Source organism: Gopherus flavomarginatus, chromosome 12, assembly GCF_025201925.1.
Source record: "Gopherus flavomarginatus isolate rGopFla2 chromosome 12, rGopFla2.mat.asm, whole genome shotgun sequence".
In the NCBI taxonomy this organism is placed as follows: domain Eukaryota; kingdom Metazoa; phylum Chordata; order Testudines; family Testudinidae; genus Gopherus; species Gopherus flavomarginatus.
This window is the reverse complement of record NC_066628.1, coordinates 685503-706911: the sequence shown is the minus strand read 5'-3', so window position 1 is coordinate 706911 and position 21409 is coordinate 685503. Positions and strand designations below refer to the sequence as shown.

Below are 21409 nucleotides of genomic sequence, written 5' to 3'. Positions count from 1 at the left end.
TCAGTGTCAGCAACGGGAGTAGAACCCAGGAGTCCTGGCTCCCAGCCCCACCTGCTCTAACCCAGAAGCCCCCCTTCCCCTCCCCTCCCCTCCCCGAGCTGGGGAGAGAACCCAGGAGTCCTGGCTCCCTTCCTTAACCCTTCTCTCAAACTCCATTAACTCCCATTATAACCTAGTGCCCCTGGACAGATGGCAGATGTGCTGTTGTGTATGTCACAGATTGGCCAGAGATTTTAAATAATAATAAAAAATGTCCCAAAAACCCACTTTATTGCTGTTAGCAAAGCTGCAGAGCGAGATCGGGGGCGCAGGGTTGTGGACACACACGGGACACAGGGCGGGGGCTGTACAGGGACTGGGCCCTTCCCACACAGACCCCGTGCTGGGCTCAGCAGGGCTGGACCCCGGGGGAGCGGCACACGGGTGCGATGGGGCCTTTAACCGGGCGCTGGGGCTGTCCCCCTAGCCATGGGCCTGATCCTGCCCCACAGGGACCCCATTGACCAGGAATGGCTGAATCAGGGCCAAAGCCTTCTGGGTAATGGCTGGAGGGGCTTTACCTGGGGTGACTGACAGCAGCCTCTGGCCAATAGGGGCCGGGCTTGGGGCCCAATCCAGCACCCACTGGAGTCAAGAGAAACCTTCCCCATGACAGCAGTGGGGTTTGGATCAGCCCTGTGGGCCCTGCTGCCCCCTGACGAGGGGCGACCCCCCCATTCCCAGCCCCACGGGGCAGCAGCCCTCTCCCCTGCTGCCCCCTGACGAGGGGCGACCCCCCATTCCCAGCCCCACGGGACAGCAGCCCTATCCCTGGCTAGGTGCCCCCCCACAAGCCCAGCACAGGAGTGCGGAGAAGGGGGGGAGCCCAAGGGGCTGGCTCGCTGGTGAGTCTCTAGCCTGTTGGCTCAGCGCGGTTACGGGGCCAGGGTCTGGGTACAGCAGCTGGCACCAACGTCACAGAGTGGGGACAGTGGGTGGTGGTGCGAGTGGGTCCCATGAAGGCACCGGGGGGATTTGGGGGCAATGGCTCCTTCTCGCGTTTATCTGAAAGGTAAAGAGGGTCAGTTACTAGGAGCCCTGGACCCTGATGTGAGGCTGGCAGGGATCAGGGCCGTTCCCAGTGCCCCCAGGGAGTCTCCCATTGACACAGGGTAGGGCTGGGGGGGTCCCAGGGGCTGTGGCTGGCTGGGGGGCACAGGGGTTGGGGGTCTCCCAGTGGGTGTTGGGTGGGCCCAGAGGGTGAGTGGCAGGGATGGGCACAGCAGGTGGGCGGGATTGTGACAAAGTGGGAATGTTTTTGCTGTGTTCTGTGAATGCTGAGTGGGGAGTATTGACCTGGGAAGGTTGCAGGGGAGTTGTGCAGGGACTGGCTGTCTTGGGGAAGGGAGGATACCTGAGCATGTAACCTGAGAACTCAGGAGGGAGGCTGGAGGCCAGGTGACACCTCTGCCCGGGACACTGAACAAAGGACACAAAGGCTGGAGGAGGAGCCAGGGGGAGGCTGCGTGAGAGGCTGGGGGGAGTTTTCAGTTTGGAGCTAGCTGGGGAATGGAGGAGAGCCCCGAAGAGGCTTGGGCTTCCCAACGGGGCTGTGGCCTCCCTGGGGGACCCAGATGGACCTAACTAAAGGAGGTCCTGTTGTCTGTACCTACAAGCTCTGTTTTAGACCATGTTCCTGTCGTCTAAATAAACCTCTGTGTTACTGGCTGGCTGAGAGTCACATCTACTGTGAAGTGGGGGTGCAGAACCCGGTGGCTTCCCCAGGACCCCGCGGGGGCGGGCTCGCTGTGGGAAGCGCACGGAGGGGCAGAGGATGCTGAATGCTCCAAGGAGAGACCCAGGAGGTGAAGACGTGGGAGCTTCTTGCCCTGCAGACAGTCTGCTCCAAGGGAGAGGAGGCTCCCCAAAGTCCTGCCTGGCTTGGTGGGAAGCAGTTCCAGAGCATCGCCCAGGGACTCTGTAACAGGGATTTCTCCAAAGGGTGCTGGGTGGGCCCAGGGGCTGTGGCTGGCTGGGGGGGCACAGCGGGTGGGAAGGTCTCCCCAGGGGGTGCTGGGTGGGGGAGGGGCAGTGGCTGGTTAGTGGGGCACAGCAGGCAGAGGGGTCTCCCCAGGGGGTGCTGGCTGGGCCCAGGGGCTGGGGGCAGCGGCTACTCACAAGGGGCCCCGCGGGTTGCGGGCGGCGTTCATCTTCATCCCCTTGATGATGAGGATGGTGCCTGCGATGATGCCGATGATGCCCACGGCCAGGCCCAGGGCGCACACCAGGGTCTCTGTGGTCTCGGGGACGGGGGTGGGCACCTGGGCTTCTGGAGAGAGGGGGAGAGGGACGGGGCATGGATTGAGGGGGGCTGTTCCCACACCTCCCTCCCATAGCTGGGATAGAACCCAGGAGTCCTGGCTCCCAGCCCCCCCTGCTCTAATACACCAGCACCCACACCCCTCCCAGAGCTGGGAGAGAACCCAGGTGTTCTGGCTCCCAGCCCCCCTGCTCTAACCACCAGCCCCCACTCCCGACCCAGAGCTAGGAGAGAACCCAGGAGTCCTGGCTCCCAGCCCTGTGCCCAGCGGGGTCCCCTGGCGCCCCAGCCTCACCCCAGTGCTTTGTGAAGGGCTCGGGCAGCCCCCAGTGCTCCACTCGGCAGTCGTAGAAGTCGCCCTGGCTGGGGAGGAAGGGCAGGTAGGAGAACTTGCGGAAAGAGTTGTCCTGGCGGGGGTAGAAGTCGGTCTCGTAGACGCCCCCCGTCACCTCCTGCCCGTTCTTCAGCCACGTCACGCTGAGCACCGGTGGGGAGAACTTGTCCACAAAGCAGATCAGGACGTTGGGCTCCCCCAGCTCCACGGGGTCTTCGGGGAACACGGTCACCTCAGGGGGCACTGGGGAGACAGGGGTTAGTGGGTCCCATTGCCTGCCCCGAGCCAGCCAGTCCCTGCCCTGGGGCCGGATCGGAGCCACCGCCACCCAGAGGGGACAGGCCCCTGCCCCATTCCCTGCCCCCCGATCCAGCCAGTACATGCCCTGGGGCTGGATCAGAGCCAGCGCCCCCCAGAGGGGACAGACCCCTGCCCCATTGCCTGCCCCTGAGCCAGCCAGTCCCTGGTGCTCACGCTCCAGCTCAGGGTCTCTCCCCAGGACTGTGGGGGCATCACCGGGGCTGTCCCAGCTCCCTGCACTGACGGCTCATGGGGCACAAGGGGCAGGGGAGAGAATCCCTCAGGGACTGGAGGGGGAGCTGAGGGGGGTCTGGTATTGGGCTGGGTGGGTGTGTGAGCAGGGGACCGTGGGGCAGAGACAGAAGGGGTCTCTGGATAAAAAGGTGGGGGGAGGGCTCAGGTCCCTGGTGGGGAAGGTCGGGGGACAGGTCAGGCCCCTGGCGGGAAAGGTGCCCCCACACCCCCATGCCGTACCGGTCTGGGCCCGCGTGCGATTGGACCTCTGGATCATGATCTCCAGGTTCTTCTTCAGCACGGCCATGTTGCCCAGGGCGCCCTGCGCCTCGAAGCTGGTGAACTTGCCGAAGTCGGGCAGGCGCCAGACGGTCTCCTTCCTCTCCAGGTCCACGTGGAAGATCTCGTCCTGGTCGAACTCGAACATGAACTCCCCGGCCTCCCGCTGGGCTGGGTCCGTGCGCTGGTAGAAGGCCACCTGGGAGAGCATGTTCTCCGCTGCGGGGAGACGGACGTCAGTACCGGCCACCTGGGGGGGCTGCTCCTCACCCCGGCGGAGGGGGTCTCAGCGCTTCCCCCAGCAGTGCAGCCCCCCAGCTCCCGGGCTGTGACATTCACACTAGGGCTCCCCGGTGTCAGGGGAAGGCAGATGCATGGAGCACGGTGCCCCCCAGCATCGCGGTGGGGCTCTGGGGCCAGCACTGACTGCCAGGGGAAAGCGTCCCCGTCCCTGCCCCTGCCCCTGCCCCTGCCTCCAGCACAGGCCCCCTAGGGCTGCCCTGGTGCAAGGACTGAGAGAGCAGAGACCCCCCTGCTGACCCCTGCTCAGTTCCCTGGTTTCCAGTCACGTCTCCCAGCCGAGCAGTGACCAGAGCAAACCCGGCTCCGCTGGCAAGTGGGGACGTGAACCAGCCAAAGCAGCTCCTGGGGGGAGTTGGAGGCTGCAGCTGCAGGACATTTCATTCTCCCGTCTGTGCGTGGGGCTGGTTCCGTGTCCCAGAGTCACCATGTCCTGGTTCTTGGGGCAATTTCAGTCTCTGGCCCCTGCCACTCACCCCGCAGGGTCGATCACTGGGAGACCCTGGAACTCCCCAGCCAGAGACATTAAAGCTGCGCTGGGGGGTCAGACACACTCCAAGGGGGAGAGGTCTGGCTCCAGGCTGGGAGTCCCCAGGGCCCAAGGGAGCTGGGCACCTGCATTCTAGGGAGTCATTCGCTGACCCCAGCTCGCCCGGCAGGATCTCACCGACCGACTGCAAAAGAGGGAACCCGCCACCACTAGCCAAGGAGAGTCGGCCCCACAGAGCCCCCCCCAGCCCGTGGGTCTGAGCCCTGGGGGGAAGGGGGACAATGGGGCCAGGCCGGGGAGCGGGGTCAGGGGCTCCCTGCTCTGCACTGACACACTCAGTGCTCAGCAGGGTCTGGCCCTGGCGCGGCTCTTTGGGGAACGTTCCCCCCATCTCCCCTGTGCCTGGTGCCCCCCTGGGGGGATCAGCCCCTGAGTCCCTGTAGGGAAGGGGGCTGCACCCCTAGGGCAGAGTTGTGTTCTACCCAAACCACAGTCACTTCCCCACGATCCCTCTGCTGCTCCTGCACCAGCCTCCTCTCCCCCCTCCCTGCCATGGGGATGAGACCCCCCTCCCTCCACCCCATCCAGATCAGCCCCCACTTCCTGCCCTGCCCACCCCATCCCCTGCCTACTATTGGATGAGACCCTCCTCCCTGCAGCTCCCGCCAAAGCTGGCTCCCCCCATGAGCCCCCCCCATTGTTTCATCTCTGGGGGGGAGCCGGGCGCTATGGGGGTGAAGCTGCCCCTCCCCTCGCCCAGGTGTCACAGTCCCTGCCCCACCCGTACCTGTCACTGCCCCAGCACCCGGCAGGGCCAGCAGCGTGAGCAGGGCCAGCTGGGCCATGGGGACGTCCCGTCCTGCGCCCATCTCCTCTCCCCGGCACTGGGCTGGGTGCAGGGCCGGCAGCACTAGGGGGTCGGGGGGGCACGTCACACCCGGGAGAGCACAGCTGGGGGCAGTGCCTGGCATTGGCCAGGGGAGCCCGGCCCAGGGGCCCACACCCAATGGCAGAAATCCCTGCGCTGACCAGGCTGTTACCGGGCAGAGCAGCAGCGCTGAGCCTCCCAGACAGGAGATGAAGAAATTCAGGGTTCCTGGCTCGCAGGATTGTGTCACGAGTCAGGATAATTATTGTGTTTTCCTAAAGCCCCAGCTCCAGGAGTCATGTGGGTCTGGGAGGATTTCAGCCTCGTTCTGAGAGACAAAGTGAGTGTCCAGCCCTCAGGCCTGTGGGGAGAGCTTCAGAGTGGGACCCCTGGGCGCCCTGAGGGCTCAGGACACAGCTGGTATTTGTACATCATTGCAGGACTTTTGGTGAGCCTAACTCATGATTTTTGGGGGGGGGTCACACCATAGGCGTTGTTTGACTTCCATATTTGGGAGTGCAGCTTCAGTCAGGCCAACGGGGCTATGCATGGGGGGCACAAATTCTGTGCCTGTCCAATGTTTGCAGTTTGGGGGGGACAATGGCCCCCCTGCTCCATCAAATTACACCCATAGGTCATAGCTCTGACCTATACAGTTGTGCAATGGGGGAGGGGGTGTAACACCTCTGACTACCAGGTACCCTGATGGCTCAAAGAGCAGAAGGCAAATAAAGAGAACCTCTGTGACAAGGTGGGACTGTTCTTAATGTTTTCTCTGAGTGCTGTGTGGGTGCCTCAGTTTCCCCTATGCAGTTCTCGAGTGTCTAGGGGTGTGTGATTGTTGCAGAGCCCTAGAGGGCAGGTGTGAAGGTGTTTGCACAGAGAATGACCGACACTCTGTCTCCTGGCCACTGATGGCCTGGGCCCCTCCCCGGCAAGGTGCCAACGGAAGGGGTTGGAGAACAAAGAGATCAGGTGGCCTCCTGGCCCCGGAAAGGGACAAAAGCCAGAGGAGGGGCTGGAGGGGGTTTCAGTTTGGAGCTGGCTGGGGAAATGAAGGGGAGCCCAGACGGGGCTCTGGCCTCCCTGGGCCCCCCCCCCCCCAAGATGGACCTGAGGGGTCCTGTTGTCTGTACCTGCGAAACCTGTCTGTTATTTAGACTGTGCTCCTGTCATCTAAATAAACCTTCTGCTTTACTGGCTGGCTGAGTCACAGAGAATCACAGGAAGCCGGGGGTGCAGGGCCCAGACTCCCCCAAACTCTGTGACAACCTCACAGCTGGTATTGTTACATAAACTCAGGATTTTACAGCCAATCTCATAATTTTGGAGCATTTGGGGTTGGCAGTACTGCAAATTCCCAGCCAGACGCCTGTTCCCGCAGGCTGTGTGCGCACAGCGGGGCCCGGAGCAGTGCGGGTGCAGCAGCACCGCCAGGGGGAGTTTGTCCCAGGTGCAGACGTGGCGCTGGGGCCAGAGAAGCCCCTTAGGGAGATTGATGGTGGGAGCAGCTGGGAGGCCGAGCTGTGCCTGACCCACGGAGACTGAGCCCCCGCTCTGGTGGGGGGGGGGAATGGCTCAGGCCCATGAAGGTGGCAGAGGGGGCAGCTCAGAACTTCTACTTGTGGCGCCAGCCCCAAACCTTCCCCTGGGACTAAATTTACCCCCAACAAACCAAAGACCCCCACACACTCATCCTGCCCCAGCTGGCAGGAGAGGGTCAAGTTACCAGGGGAAGGAAACAGGGGGTCCCAGGCCCGTTGCTGGGGGCCCTGCTCTGGTCCCTGGGCTGGCCCCGCTCTCCAGCTGCCCCGGGGCCATGGCAGGCGCTGGGCGAGTCCTGCAGCCCGACCCCAGGCCCTGCTCTGCCCCGTACGAGGGAGAAGTAGGGAACCGAGCCCTGCTGGGGCCGGCTCTGCCTGGCGACTGATGATGCTGCCCAGACCCGGTGCTGACTGGCCCCTGGGCTGGGGGTGCCCAATCCTTGGGGCCGTGGGCAGCGTCCTGGGGCTGGTGCTCGGAGCCGGGCAGAGAAGGTCTCAGTCTGGGGGGACCCGACAAGTTTCCAGGTCTCTCCCTCCTGAGCAGCGATGGGGGCGGGTCGGATCCTGGGGGCCGGGAGCCGCTGGGCTGGGGCTCTGCTAGTGACACTGACGGTGCTGAGAACCCACCTGGCTCATTGCATGGAGCCCCCAGGTGAGCAGAGACCTCAGCGACCCAGGAAGCACCCAGGGAGCTGGGTGTATCTGGGGGGATCAGACCCCAGCACCCCAGGGAGCCTCGTCCTGGGCAGCGCTGGGTGTATTCGGAGGGGGCTCAGACCCCAGCGCCCCGGGGAGCCCCGTCCTGGGCAGCGCTGGGTGTATCTGGGGGGATCAGACCCCAGTGCTCCCTGTCCTGAGCAGGTGCCAGATGTTTCGGGGGGGGGTCAGACCCCAGTGCCCCGGGAAGCCCCGTCCTGGGCACCGCTGGGTGTATCCGGGGGGATCGGTGCCCACACACCCTGCGGATCATGTCCCAGGTGGGTGCCGGGTGTATCTGTGAGGTTCAGTTTGGACTGGACGACCCCACATGCCCCAGGGAGCCGTATGCCCAGCTGGCGCTGGGTGTATCAAGGGGATCAGACCCCACATGCCCTGCGGAGCCCCATCCTGGTCACGAGTGTATTGGGGGAATTGGACCCTACTCACCCCTGGGTGCCCTGTGCCAGGCAGCCACCAGGCGTATCAGGGGAAGTGGACCCCACACACCCCGGGGAGTCCTGTCTTGGGCAGGCGCTGGGTATATCAGGGAGATTCAGCCCCATATGCCCTGGCGAGACCCCATCCAGGCAGACAGCAGATGTATGGGGGTGGAGGGGAATTGGACCCCAGGCATCCCAGCGAGTCCTGTCCTGGGCAGGTGCTGGGTGTGTTGGTCTCTGTCCTTCCTCCATGAGCTCCGGCTCCGCCTGCGGCGTTTGGGGGGGCCCCAGGGTGGGCAGTGGGAGGGGCCATGGGGATCCAGGCCCCTCCCATGGGAGTGAGACACAATGCACAGAATCGTTCCCTTTTACACCCCCTGCCCCAGGGGAACCTGGGGTGAACCCACATTAACAGGCTGCTCCAGAGCCAGACCCTGGGGCCTTCTCCTGCCCCACAGCGACCGGCCCCCAGCCCCTGTGTCAGGGCCCCTGGCCTGGCTCCCAGCCCCCCTGCACCTCCCCTATCTGTGCTGTGCCCCCCCGTGACTGAGTCTCTCCGCACCCTGTGCCCCACCCTGCCCCCATTTCTCTGCTGTGCCTCCTGCCCCACCCCTCCGCCCCGTGCCCCCTGCTGAGTGTCTCCAGGCCCCCAACCTGCCCCTCCCCCACGTCTCCCCATGTTACTGTCATCCCCCCCTCGCAGCCCTGCGGGTTCCCGTCAGCGCCCAGTGGATCCAGGGTGGTGCCGGGGGGGGGGGGTCCTGGGGCTGTGGTTGTCCCCTCCCCCCCCCGCTGAGCTCCGAGCCCCGGGGCAGGAGGCGGGTCTCTGAGCCCAGCCCGTCTGCCCCCCAGAGCATTTCCTGTACCAGACAAAGCACGAGTGTTACTTCACCAACGGCACCGAGCGGGTCCGGTATCTGTACCGGCACATCTACGACCGGCAGCCGCTCGCGCACTTCGACAGCGACCTGGGGGTGTACGTGGTGGACACGGAGCTGGGGCGGCCGAGCGCCGAGTACTGGAACAGCCGGCCCGAGATCCTGGCGCAACAGCGGGGTGAGGCGGACCGGTTCTGCCGGCACAACTACGGGGTGGCGCAGACGGGGAAGATGGTCGGCCGCACAGGTGAGAGGGGCCGGGGCTCCGAGGGGGCGGGGTAACGGGGGGAGCCCCCCACCGCCTCCGGGTCTGGCTGCGGGGCCCCCTGTCGGCAGAGCGCAGAGCCCCACCCACGTCAGTCTGGGGGGAGTAGCTGACCCCTCCCCCTTCCCAGCCCCCCACCCCTCTGAGGGGTTCAGCCCCCAGCGCCCCCCCTGACCATCTGGGGCAGGCGGCTGCTGCGGCTCCTACCCCCCTTCCTGCACTGTGGGGACCAGGCGATGAAGCAGAACTTCCCACCCCCCAACCCCACCCCTCCCCCCTCAGGGTGCCCCCTGGCAGGGGGTGGGGGCAGCCCCTGGGCTGAGACCCCGTCTGCCTGGGCCCCGAGCGTCAGACAGTCCCTGGCTCTGTCCCCATGGGGGTAACAGGACGCAACTCCCCTCAGGCCCTTTGTGCTGATCCTGCCTGGGACAATGGGGGGCAGGAGAAAACCAGCCCCACCCCGGGGCAGTGAGGGGGGAACGGGGTGGCTGGGGAATCGGACCCCACACACCGTGGGGAGCCCTGTCTGTCACGGCCATGTACAGGGGAACGGGACCCACACATCCAGGGTGCCTTGCCCCAGGCAGCTGCCAGGAGTATCAGGGGGTTGGATGCCCTGTCCTGGAAAGGCGCCGTGTGTGTGGTTGGGGGCATTGGACTCCACACACCCTGGGGAGCATCACCCTTGGCAGGTGCTGGGCATATGGGGGGGTGAATATTTCCATGTGGGGGTACCTGTTCTCCCTGAGCCCCCCTCCATCTCTAGACCCTTCCCCAGCGCGCTCTCTCTCTCTCTCACCCCAGTTCTGCCCAAGGTGAAAGTTTCCCCCACGAAATCAGGGTCCCAGCCCCACTCCCACCTGCTGGTTTGCTCCGTGACGGGGTTTTACCCCTCGGGGATCGAGATCAAGTGGCTGAAGAATGGGCAGGAGCAGACGGCCGGGGTGGTGTCCACAGAGCTGCTCCAGAACGGAGACTGGACCTTCCAGATCCTGGTGATGCTGGAGATGAGCCCCCGGCGCGGGGACGTCTACACCTGCCAGGTGGAGCACATCAGCCTGCAGGGCCCCCTCGCCGTGCACTGGGGTAAGAATGCTGGGTCACCCAGCCCCCACAAATACCACCCCAAGCCAAGACTTCAAAGCGCTGTCTACTGTAGCCTTTTATTCTATTTAATATTAATTATGTTTCAGTGGGTTCAGATCTGGGCTACAGCCTCAAGTTCAACAACGTTATCTCTGTTTGTTCTGGATTTAGAGCCCATGGGACCATAGCCACCTAAAACGTACACGAGCATCTCTCTTTTAGCAGTTTTATTAGGGTTACCAACAAAGGTCTAAATGTCACAGCACATACAACCCCTAAACATAAGTACCACGTACTAGTCACATCCTCCTAGAGATGGTGTTTGTCTGGTGCCCTCTCATGGATTGACCATCAAGATATGGGAGTGGTTCCTGCTGGAGTTTTCCGTCCATTTTCCTGCTCTGAGCACTTTGAAGTATTTATTGATAAGTTTGGTTAATTTCACTTCCTGGTTTTTATACTCCGTGTGCGGAGCTGAAATCCAGGGTGCTGCGTTAGTTGCTCCTGCAGTGGGTTGAGGTGGGGTTTGCTGACTGTTCAATATCACGGAATTCATTTGCTGCTGTCTTTCTTACACTTCAACGCTCGTGAGAATTTAGGTTCAGGGTAAAGTACTGATCATGCCCACGCTGGGAGCACTCTTCCAGAAGTGCTGAACTCATTATCTAAAACTTATCGTTATATTCAAACCCAACAGGTGCCAATGGTAGAAAACCATTTTGTGTTGGGATTTACAGATTAATTAGATTAGGCATTTTGGTTACAACAGCTGTAACAGCTGGAGACACTTCATTTAATTTTTGATAGTCAGTACTGAGATGCCACGATCCATCTGGTTTTTGTCAAACTGGAGAATTGCACGTGGAAGTACATGCACGAATGATTTCCTCTTGCAGCAGAGATTCAGTGGTTTCAGCAGTACAGGTCTGTCACATCTTATGCGCATTTAACATGCGCAATTTCAGCTTTACGCGGATGGGAGCCCGGCCCGGAGGCCCCTGGCTCTGCCCCGGTCGGCGCCAGTCACTGGCGCGGACGGGAGCCTGGCCTGGAGACCCCTGGCTCTGACCCGGCCGGCACCGGTCACTGGTGTGGACAGGAGCCCGGCCCGGAGACCCCTGGCTCTGACCCGGCCCGTTCCATGTCCCTGTTTCAGAGGCGCAGTCTGACTCCGCCAGGAGCAAGATGCTGACGGGGGTCGGGGGCTTCGTGCTGGGGCTGATCTTCCTGGCGCCCGGACTCCTCATCTACCTGAAGAATAAGAAAGGTGGACGGCTCCGGGTGGGAGCGGGGCACCAGGGTGTGGCTGGGGAGCTGGGGAGGGCTCAGGGGAACCCGCCAACACTAGCCAAGGAGGGAGTCTGCCCTGCAGAGCCTCCCCCCAGCCCACCGGGACTCTGGGTCAGGGATTTACAGTAATAACAGGGGAGGGAGGGTAACCCAAGGCCTGGGGGCCGGAGGGGGGCTGGGTTCCTAGTGAGGGACATTCCACGCCGTGGGGCAGGGGCTGGAGCTCTGACCCCCAGGAATCGGCTCTCCCCACCCAGCGCTCTGACCATGTTTCTCTTTGTTTTTCAGGGCGCCCTGTTCCCCAACCTGCAGGTAATTGCAATCCCCCTTCCCCTGTTAAACACCCCTCCCCCTACACTGAGCACAGGCTGCCTGGGGCATCCGTGGGGCGGCTGCTTCTGCCCCTCAGCCCATGACACCTGCCCAGCTCAGCCCCTGGGCAGCTGGGCAATGGGGCGCTGGCCCCGCGGAGGAGGAGACTGCAGCTCCCTCAGTCCCTGTTCAGGCCGATCCCTGAGCTGCTCCTGGGGGCAGAGGGCCCTGGGTCCTGCCGAGCATCGCCCAGCCCTGCGGCTGCCGGGCAGAGTCACTGGGGCACCCTGGGGCCTGGCAGAGAAAATCCCCCGTCCGTCCCGCTAGCCCCACAGGGCCAGGGGCTGATTTCTCTCCCCTCTCCCTGCAGGGCTCCTGAGTTAGATCCTGGGCGTCGGATCCCCCGGCCCGCAGGAGTTTCCGTCCGTCTCTCCCAGCACCTCACCCAGCCCGGAGAAGGCAGAACCTGGGGCCGGTCCCTTCCTGTCCCCGTCTGCTCCCCGCACTCTGCCCAGCTCCAGCCTGCGCTGCCCCCCCGGGGACCCGTCCCTGCCCCTCAGTCCCTGCAGGGTCTGCCTCGGTGTGACCCCTCCTGTGTTAACCCTTTCCCTGCCCCAGCCCAGCCCCACTTTCCCTCTCGCTGACCCCACTGCCCTCGGGGAACCTTCGGGGGATGCTGCTCCGCAGCCGGGGGGGAAGCTGGACTGAGGCCGGGTGCTGTTAGAACTGCTGCACCCTAATAAACCATTCCCAGCCCCCCCTCTCCTCCCCCGGCTCCATGCTCATTGCTCCCACAGGGCCGGGACAGGGCTGGGGGCTCTGGGCTCTGGCTGGGAGGAGGGGACTCGGGCACAGAGCAGCTGCCCTGGGGGAGGGGACTCCCCAGACACATCCTGGGGCCATTCAGCGGCTGGAGGGATCAGGGCTGTGCTGGGCAGGGCCGGATCTGACTGGAGGGAGGGGGCAGTACCCCAGAGGGGGGCTCTGCGGGTGGGGGTGGCTCCTGGGGGGGGGCTGTGGGTTCCCAGTCCCAGTGCAGACTGGTTCCTTCCCCAGGGGTGGGGGCAGCAGGCAGGAGGCCGTGGGAAGAGGGCCCCCAAGCCCCTTTCCCATGGGAGAGGCAGCTGCAGAGGGGGAGATGCTCCCATCCCCAGCCCAGCAGCATGGACACCCTGGCCTGAGGGGCAGCGATGGGGCAGGGCTGGGCTGGAGGGGGTTGTCAGTGAGCTGGGCTATGGGAGAACCTCACAGATGGGGCAGGGCAGTTGTTATCCAGGGGTCCAAACCCCCCAGGGAGTCAAAGCTGGGTGCTCACATTCCCCCTCCCCCCAGTCCAGCCTGCGCTGCCACCCTGCTCCAGGGCTGCCCAACTGTGGCCATTAACGCTCCCCTGGCCCATCCCCCCACTGCTCCCATTGGGTACTGGTGTCCCCGCCACTTCCTGTCCCAAAGTGCCATGTGCTGTTCCCCAGCTGCCAGGCCCCACCCCAGAGGTGGCTGCATTTCTGGGGGGCGAATTGGCCCCAGTGCTATCGGGTGCAATTACCTCTGAGATCCTGGTGGGGGAACGTCCCAGAGAGCGGGGAAACCAGGCTGTGGGGACGTCCCTGTCAGCTGCTCCCATGGGCTGTCCCCGCGGGAGGGGACACAGGACGAGGGTGTGAATCTGTGTCACTCAGAGCCTGGCCTGCTGCTCCCACTGCTGGCCAAGGCCCCCCTGCCCTGGAGTCTCCTCTCTTCAGCACCTCACACGGACCATCCCGTCCCTGCTCCTACCCGCCCCCGCCCCCCAGCTATTCACCATCCTGACACTGTGGGCAAGTGGATGGGGCTGCGCTGAAGGGCCGGAGGGGAGGGAAGGAGGGACTGGCTGGCTCAGGGGGTCAGGGATGGGACACGGGTGCCTCTGCCCTTTTGGGGCTGGGGGCTCTGATCCAGCCTCAGGGCAGGGGACTGGCTGGCTCAGGGGGCTGGGCCCAGGACATGGGGCCTTGGTAGTCCAGGACCATCAATCCAGTGTCAGCATGAAAGTCCCCGTGCAGTTGCCCACAGCCCCGTGGAGATGTTTCTCTGGCCCCGTGACCCAGAAAGGGTTAACGCTCTACGTCGTTTCACACCCCGTCTGCCTGTGGGAGGACAGATGGACAGACTGACGCCTGCTTTCCCTCACCTGGTTTCACTTCCTCCCCCCCCCCGCCCCAGGGATGATTCTGAGCCCCCCCAGCCCCGGGGCCCCAGCAGCATCCAGCCCACTGTGCTCCCCGGCCCTCCCACCCCGACTCTGCCCAGCGCCCAGTGATGCTGGGTTGGCACCGCGCTGCCACTGGCCGAGCCCCGGAGGCGCTAACCCCGGCCCAGCATCTCTGCCTGTTTGTGCGTCAGTGAGACACCAGGTCCCATGGGCGGGCGTCATTTTGGTGCCAGGGACTTTCCACCTGAAACCCCCTGGGCCTGCAGCCTGGCTGGCACCAGGGGGCTGGCCCAGCCCCAACCCTGCACTGGAGAGAAATAAACTGCAAGTGAAATGCAGCCCCGGTCGGTGTCCTCACCCCATGATACAAAGGGGACACTGAGATCAAGGGACTTGTCAGAAACCACAGAACTGTGATAGAACCCAGGAGTCCTGGCTCCTAGCCCCCTCCTCTCCCCCTGCTCTGATTCACTAGCCCCACTCCCCTCCCAGAACTGGGAGAGAACCCAGAAGTCCTGGCTCCCAGCCCCACCTGCTCTGACCACTAGCCCCCACTCCCCTCCCAGAGCCAGGATAGAACGGAGAGGTCCTGGATTCCCAGCTCTAACTGTTACACCCCACTCCCCGCCCAGAGCCAGGACAGAACCCAGGAGTCCTGGCTCCCAGGTCCCCACACCCCCACATGCTAGAGACAATGATGGGGCCTGCCTGTCTGGGGTGCTCAGTCAGAGGAGTGGGGCTGGCGTGGAATGAGGGGTCCTGGCTGAGGATTGGGGTTTGGGGGTGCTCAGGCTCGGGGTGCAGATGGAGGGACAGGCTGTGGGTCATGGATACAGACACCCCTGCCCAAGCAGGACCCTGTGCAGCCGGCTTCCCTGCAGGCAGGTTCTGGGGGTGTTGGGTGGGGAAGGAGGTGTCTGTGGGCCATGTCCCCTCCCTCATGGGTGAGGCACTTCCCAAGCAATCCAGCCCACCCTGCACTTCCCCAGCTGGATTCCCCTCCACCATGTTCCTGCCCCCCCCCCCAGCTCTACGGAGCGGGTGCTGCTGTGGGTGTGAACGGAGCCCCCGGTGACGCTCTCAGAGACAGACACGGGTCGCTCCCTGGCCCCACAGCATCAGCAAATACTGCTCCCTGCAGGGACCCCGGGCCCAGGGATCCCCCTGCCCTGTCCCACCCCGGCACAGACCCATAGCGAATCCTGTCCCACAGCTGACAGCCTGCCCCACGGGGCTCCAGAGAGCAGGACAGCGTGAGCAGCAATGGGGTGAATCCAGGGGCTCAGCAAAGACCAGCTGCTCCCCATGGGGTGGGGGTCAGGCGCTCTCTGCCCACCCAGCTCACACCCACCCAGCAACGGCTGCCTCCACCACAAGGTCTTGTCTTGATAGCTGGGCATTTGAAAGGGAGCAGTCCCTCAGCCCGGGCAGGAGACACATGGGGGTGGGGCGCAGGGGAAAACACAGCTCTGCCCCCCTACCTCCACACCTGTCACAGAGGGCAGGGTTCCCTGGGCCCATGGGGGGGGGAGCTCTGGTGGGGCCAAGCTGAGCAGGGGGCATGCTGGTCCCAGGGCAGTGCCAGGCGGCTGTATGGCCTGGCTATGGAAGGCCAGGTACTCAGCGGGGTCACGCGGCACTGACTGATGGCACGACACCAAGGCATAGAATGGGATCAGAACGGCTACAGGGTGGGATGTGGTGGGGGGGACGACATTCTCCCCAGGTGACTGGTCAGACCCAGGGCAGAGGGTCTCCAGAGATTTACCAGCTCCCATCTGGCTCTGGGGCTGCCTCCGTCTCAGCGTGGGGAACCCTCCCCTGCCCCATGGGGACCAACCAGCCACGATTCCCTCTGTCCTCTCCCTTTGCAACCCCCACACTGGGCTGTGGATGGGGGGGACACCAGCCGGGACTCTTCTGGCACCACAGAGCTGGCTGAGACTCCAGCAGCGCCTAGCGATGGGGGCCAGCAGTGCCCGTTCGAGGGGCTGGGCCGTTACGCTGCACTATGGGCCTGCTCCACAGACATCGGGGCTCCTCAGGGCATCCTGGGTCAGGCCTCTGGAGATAGAGGGACCATAAGTCACCTCAGGACATGCCCCCATTCCCAGTTCAAGGCAGGGGATGGAGCCGGGCCGAGGAGCAGTGGGGATGGGCTGGCAGGGGGACGGGGGGACACACACCTTGCAGGTGGCAGCGAGGGCAGTGTCTGGAGCGCCAGGGTCCTTCATTTGGTTAGCGGCGTCTCCCTCCTGCAAAGGCCCAGCCTGAGATGGTGACAATGGTACCTCCCCTGCCCCTGGGCTCCCCCCAGAACTCCAGGGGCACCCCACTGACACCTCCTCCCCAAAGCCAGATCCCTGCAAATGCCGGCAGGAGACAGGCCAAACGCCCGGCTCTGGGCTGTGCTGCACACCCGTCCCGCAGCAGGACGCAGGAGGGGGGCTGGACGCCAGATCTCAGGCCAGTCTGGGGGGCCCAGCCTGGGGTGTAGCCGGGCGGACGTACAGCCAGTCAGGACAAGCTCCTCGCGAGGCCGGACACAGGGATCCCGGCTGAAATCCCTGGGGCCGAGTTACGCAGGAGGCCAGGCTGGCTGAGCAGAACCCGGGGGACATTTCAGAGGCCTGGGACTGCACCCCCCGAGCCCTGGCTCCTGCGATACCCGGGAACCCCTGGCCTGAAACCCCCCAACACACAGACCATCAACCGTCACATTTCACACCTCTTAAAAATGCCCCACCCCGGGCTGCTACAGCAACCAGCGCCGGGCGCCTGCCTGGAGCCCTCTGAGCCCAGCTCCTCGGCCAGTCGGCCCCTCTCCTCCAGGGAGCCCCTGGGCCCCCCGCCCGCCTCTGGGGAAGGGGCAGCGCTGGAGAGCTGGGGGAGCACCAAGGCTCACGGCGAAGGGGCAGCCGGGGCCCAGCTGGGGGGACCTTGCTGGGGTGACGTGACGCAGTACGAAATGGGGTGGGTTGACCTGGGACTGCATGGGGGATGGGAGAGCAGGGGATGCCTTTAGGTGGGGGACGGTACCTGAGCCAGGAAGAGGGGTGGGGTTAGTGGACACCCCCCCCTGAGCTCCTAGGTACAGAGAACGGGACCCCTCAGCCGGATGGGAGACCTGTAAGAGCAAATGAGCAGTGTGGGGGGCACCGTGGGGGGTGCTGTCCCCTCCAGGCAGCGCTGACCCCCGCGATGCCATGGGGAGTATTGACCCGGTAATGTTGCAGGGGAGTTGTACTGGGACGGATGGGGGACTTTCCCTGAGGGACGGTACCTGAGCCTGTAACAGGAGAGCCCAGAAGGTGGGTGGGGCCAGGTGACCCCTCTGCCTGGGAAACTGGACAAAGGAGGGGGGAGGGTACACAGCCAGCTGGAGGGGTTTTAGTTTCAGTTTTGGGCTGGCTGGGAAGAGGCAGGAACCCCAAGTCTGGGGTCTAAGCTCCCTGCCCCCCAGAGGGACCTGACTGAGGGATCCTGCTTGTACCTACAAACCCTGCCTGGGCCTGTGTCCTGTCGGCTAATAAACCTTCTGTGTTACGGGCTGGCTGAGAGTCCCGGGGAACCGCAGGAAGTGGGGGTGCAGGGCCTGACTCCCCCACACTCTGTGACGTGTGCGTGTGTGTGTGAGGGGGACGCAGCATGGGGAGGGAGGCTCAGTTTGCCCCCGAACCAGCAGAGCACGTCAGCACACGCGGCATCTCACAAACTCAAGGGGGTCGCTCACCAGCTCGTCGCTCGGCACGTTCACAGGATCGGGGCCTCTAGCCCCTTACTGACCTGCCTGCATCCCCCTCCCCTGCCAGTCTGAGACCTCGGTCCAGCTCCTCCTGCTGCCGAGACACAGACATGGCCAGGCCTGTCCCCCACAACCTGGGGCCTGACCACACCAGAGAGGGGTGTGTGTGTGTGTGTGTGTGTGTGTGTGTGTGTGTTTGTGTGTGTGTATATTCCAGGGGACCACAGGCAGATTGGCCCGCCCAGGCAGCTGCAGGCCTCCCCCCCCCCCAGCCTGCAAGCCCCTGCACCCCCCCAGGGGATTACCAGGGTCCTGCTGCAGCTGCCTGGCTCTGACATACCCAGCGGGCCATGCCTGGGCCTCGCACCCATCTGACACAGCACCAGGGCCCCTCTGGGTGCCAGGCTGAGGGTGAATCCCTCTGGGGCAGCTCCTGCCCGGGTGCAAACCAGCATTGCCGTCGGGGGGGGGGGGGGATTGCTGATTTACACCGCTGAGCGAGCTGGGCCCAATTCATCCTCAAGTGGCCATTTCCACCTGTCCCTGACAGCAGGCAGGACGGGGTCTCCCGGATCCCTTTGCCAGGCCCCCAACAGGAGCATCCCGCCCGCAGACGTGTCTGGCTCCGGCTCCACACTCAGGAATGTCTCTTTCACGCTCTGCACTGGTGGGCGGCTACGCCAGCCCCTCCCTCCGCTGGGGGCTGGAAACGGGCTACGTGCCGGCCTCAGCCTGCTCCTGACCAGGTCCCCCACTGGTTCTCGGGCCTTGGCCTGTAACTGCAGCAGCTCGTCCCCCCGCCAGGTGTTTACCCCCCTTGCTACAGAGCGATGGAAGCCCCTGGCAGCCGAGCTCCTCCGGCCTCCTCTAGGTCAGCTCCAGCCCCCGCGCGGCCCAGCAGCCCTTTGGGGCTCATCGCTCGGCCTCACGGGACCAGAACCGGCCTCAGCGTACCAGCTCTGCACCAGATTGGCTGGCACAAAACGGGAGCAAAGCACTCGCCCCCCACCCCCATGTAACTGGCTGCATGACACACTGGGCGGTGAATGGGGGTGGGCTCCGGGATAAAATCCAGCTGCCAGCGGCTGGTGCAGACCATAGGCCACAGGCCGGCCTTGCAGGGGGCCACAGATCCGCACGTGGGTTTGTTCCTGGCCCGTATTTTCATGGGGGCTGAAGGAAAACAGAGCAACAGAAAAAGCCCCGAGCAGGGCGAGGCCGGGTGGGGTTGGGGGGAGCCAAGGGGGCAGGACACCAAAAATAACAACCCCCAAAAGCAGCAAAATTCTAGCTGATCTATTAACACAACTTCCAACATTACTTACAAACATTCCACCGGCTGCCGGCTCAGCACCGGGGGCACCTGCTCCCTGTCAAACCCCGAAAAGCCAAGACAGTCACCCTGTGAAACGTGTGTCCAGCGGTCCTGAGAAAATCAACTGGATCCCCCCCCAGCCCCCTGCTGCAGGACGGGCAGCGTCGCTGGAGCGCTGGGTTCGTGTGGGATTCAAACTCCGCGGCAGGGCCCAGACCCCTGTGTGTCTCCACACCTTAAATAATAGAATTAATTTAAAATAAAACAATGCAACCAGCGTCCTTCTCTTCGCTCCTCGGCCTCTTCCACGGGGGGAGGTTGGTGAAGTCTTTTAAAATACACCCAGAGCAACGATTCCTTGCAAACAACCTGTTGGGGGGGGTGGGATCTGAGCCCTGGGGAGATGTTAATTAACAGGGTTTGTTCATTATTTTAACTGATACAGCAGGGAAGGGAGAGAACCCAGGAGTCCTGGCCCCCAGCCCCGTGCCTCCCTCCCATCATACTCAACTCCTGCTTCTCTTTGGTGGGGAAGAGGCAGGTCTCCCCGCCAGCCTGAAGTCGCAGAGCACCTTGAAGGAGTCCCGGGGGCAGCCCTCGTTGGGGTCGATCCAGTACTCGCCTGGTGGTGGTGGGGAGTTTCAGTGCACTAATGTCACAGAGTGTGGGGGAGTCCGGCCCGGCACCCCTCTTCCTGAGACTCACAGTGACTCTCAGCCAGCCAGTAAAACAGAAGGTTTATTGGACAACAGGAACACAGGTTACAGCAGAGCTTGGAGGCCCAACCAGGACCCTCCAATCGAGTCCTTCTGGGCTTTCAGGGTGTTTGGATCCCAGCTTAAGATTCCCTGAATTCCAACCCCCAGCCCAAAACTGAAACTGAACTAACTCAACTCCCTCCTGCCGGCCCCTTCCTTTGTCCAGCTTCCCGGCCAAAGCTGTTGACACCCTCCTCCCCTGCCTAGCTCAGGTTACAGCCTTAGGTCCTAGTCCCTCACCTAAAGTCCTCCCCAGTTCTCCCATCCCCCACACAGACAGTCCCTACTCCATCACATCTCTCCCCCCTTCGAGACTGAACTGAGCGGGGTCACTCTGCCCAGTGACCTGGGGAAGTTCAGGGCCCCCTTTCCGGGACAACGCGTCCGCTATCAGGTTGGCACTTCCCTTCCCATGGACCACGTCCATGTCATAGTCCTGCAGGAGCAGGCTCCACCTCAGGAGCTTGACGTTGGCTCCTTTCATCTGGTGCAGCCAGGTCAGGGGAGAGTGGTCGGTGTACATGGAGAAGTGTCGCCCAAAGAGAGATGGCTCCAGTTTCTTAAGGGCCCACACCATGGCCAGGCATTCCTTCTTGATGGCCGTGTAGTTCTGCTCCCAGGGTAGCAACTTCTTGCTCAGGTACACGATGGGGTGTCTCTCCCCCTTTTCATCCTCCTGCATTAACACCGCCCCCAGTCCTGTGTCAGAGAACACCATAAAGGGCTTGTCAAAATCTAGGTTTGCCAGAACTGGACCACTAACCAGAGCCTCCTTCAGCGCCCGGAGAGCCTCCTGGCACTGCCTGGTCCAGACCTCCTTGTCTGGCTTCCCCTTCCTGCACAGTTCAGTGATAGGGGCAGCTATGGCGCTAAAGTGGGGCACGAACCTTCGATAGTACCCCGCCATCCCAATAAAGGCCTGGACCTGCTTTTTGGTTTGGGGAGCGGGCCAGTCTCTGATCACCTCCATCTTGGCTGGTTCCGGCTTTAGGCAGCTGCTCCCCACCCAATGGCCCAGGTAAGATACTTCAGCCATCCCCACCTTGCACTTCTTAGCCTTTACAGTTAACCCAGCCTCTTGGAGTCGGTCCAGCACTTGTTTAACCTGGGACACGTGGTCCTCCCAGGTCCAGCTAAAGACACAGATGTTGTCAATATACGCCACGGCAAAACTCTCCATCCCTCTCATAGCTGATCCACCTGGCGCTGGAAGGTGGCTGGCGCTCCCTTGAGGCCAAAGGGCAGGGTCAGAAACTCATAGAGCCCCAGAGGGGTGATAAAGGCCGATTTCAGCCTGGCATCTGCGTCCAGCGGCACTTGCCAGTAGCCCTTGGTAAGATCCATGGTGGTGAGGTACCGAGCACCTCCAAGCTTGTCTAGGAGCTCGTCAGGCCTGGGCATAGGGTAGGCATCAGACACGGTGATGGCATTGAGCTTTCGATAGTCCACACAGAACCGGATTGACCCATCCTTCTTGGGGACCAGCACCACTGGCGAGGTCCAAGGGCTGGAAGACTGCTGGATCACCCCCAAAGCCAGCATGTCCCTGACCTCTCTTTCTAGGTCCTGGGCAGTTTTACCAGTGACCCGAAAAGGGGAGCATCTTATAGGCGGGTGCGATCCTGTCTCCACCCGGTGGACAGTCAAATTAGTGCGTCCAGACTGGTTGGAAAACAGCTGTCGGTACAGATGCAGCACCCCCCTGATCTCAGCGTGCTGGCCCGGGGTCAGCTGATCAGAGAGGGGAATTGCCTCCAGGGGGGAACCAACTTTTGTCCCAGG

The 21409-nt window shown here is 63.3% G+C and overlaps 3 protein-coding genes across 33 annotated transcripts in view; 1 reads left to right on the top strand and 2 right to left on the bottom strand.

Moving 5' to 3' along the window:
• The window catches only part of LOC127032759 (HLA class II histocompatibility antigen, DR alpha chain-like), a 414007-nt gene that overhangs the window by 135134 nt on the left and 257464 nt on the right, over positions 1-21409 (bottom strand). The window contains exons 3-5 of one of the 8 annotated variants that reach the window (XM_050920298.1): positions 3408-3665; positions 2595-2876; positions 2154-2308 (exon numbers count right to left, since the gene is read on the bottom strand). The exons of 1 other annotated variant lie outside the window; for it this stretch is intronic. In XM_050920298.1, coding sequence (XP_050776255.1) covers positions 2154-2308; positions 2595-2876; positions 3408-3665 — 695 coding nt within the window. Of the gene's footprint in view, positions 1-253; positions 642-825; positions 1045-2153; positions 2309-2594; positions 2877-3407; positions 3666-21409 lie in introns of those variants that run through there. 6 more of the 8 variants (XR_007768904.1, XR_007768908.1, XR_007768906.1 and 3 more) reach the window with 6 other exon arrangements.
• Positions 1-21409, top strand: part of LOC127032762 (DLA class II histocompatibility antigen, DR-1 beta chain-like) — a 287605-nt gene that overhangs the window by 129763 nt on the left and 136433 nt on the right. For 4 of the 23 annotated variants that reach the window (XM_050920333.1, XM_050920328.1, XM_050920326.1 and 1 more), the window contains exon 5: positions 11595-11618. The exons of 5 other annotated variants lie outside the window; for them this stretch is intronic. In XM_050920333.1, coding sequence (XP_050776290.1) covers positions 11595-11618 — 24 coding nt within the window. Of the gene's footprint in view, positions 1-7127; positions 7301-8639; positions 8913-9734; positions 10017-11172; positions 11284-11594; positions 11619-11988; positions 12078-21409 lie in introns of those variants that run through there. 14 more of the 23 variants (XM_050920316.1, XM_050920309.1, XM_050920315.1 and 11 more) reach the window with 14 other exon arrangements.
• The window catches only part of LOC127032760 (HLA class II histocompatibility antigen, DR alpha chain-like), a 172300-nt gene that overhangs the window by 135134 nt on the left and 15757 nt on the right, over positions 1-21409 (bottom strand). Inside the window, exon 1 of one of the 2 annotated variants that reach the window (XM_050920304.1) lies at positions 5024-5148. The exons of the other annotated variant lie outside the window; for it this stretch is intronic. Within the exon in view, the coding sequence (XP_050776261.1) occupies positions 5024-5105 (82 nt within the window). The 5' untranslated portion in view covers positions 5106-5148. Of the gene's footprint in view, positions 1-5023; positions 5149-21409 lie in introns of those variants that run through there. 2 annotated transcript variants of the gene reach the window in all.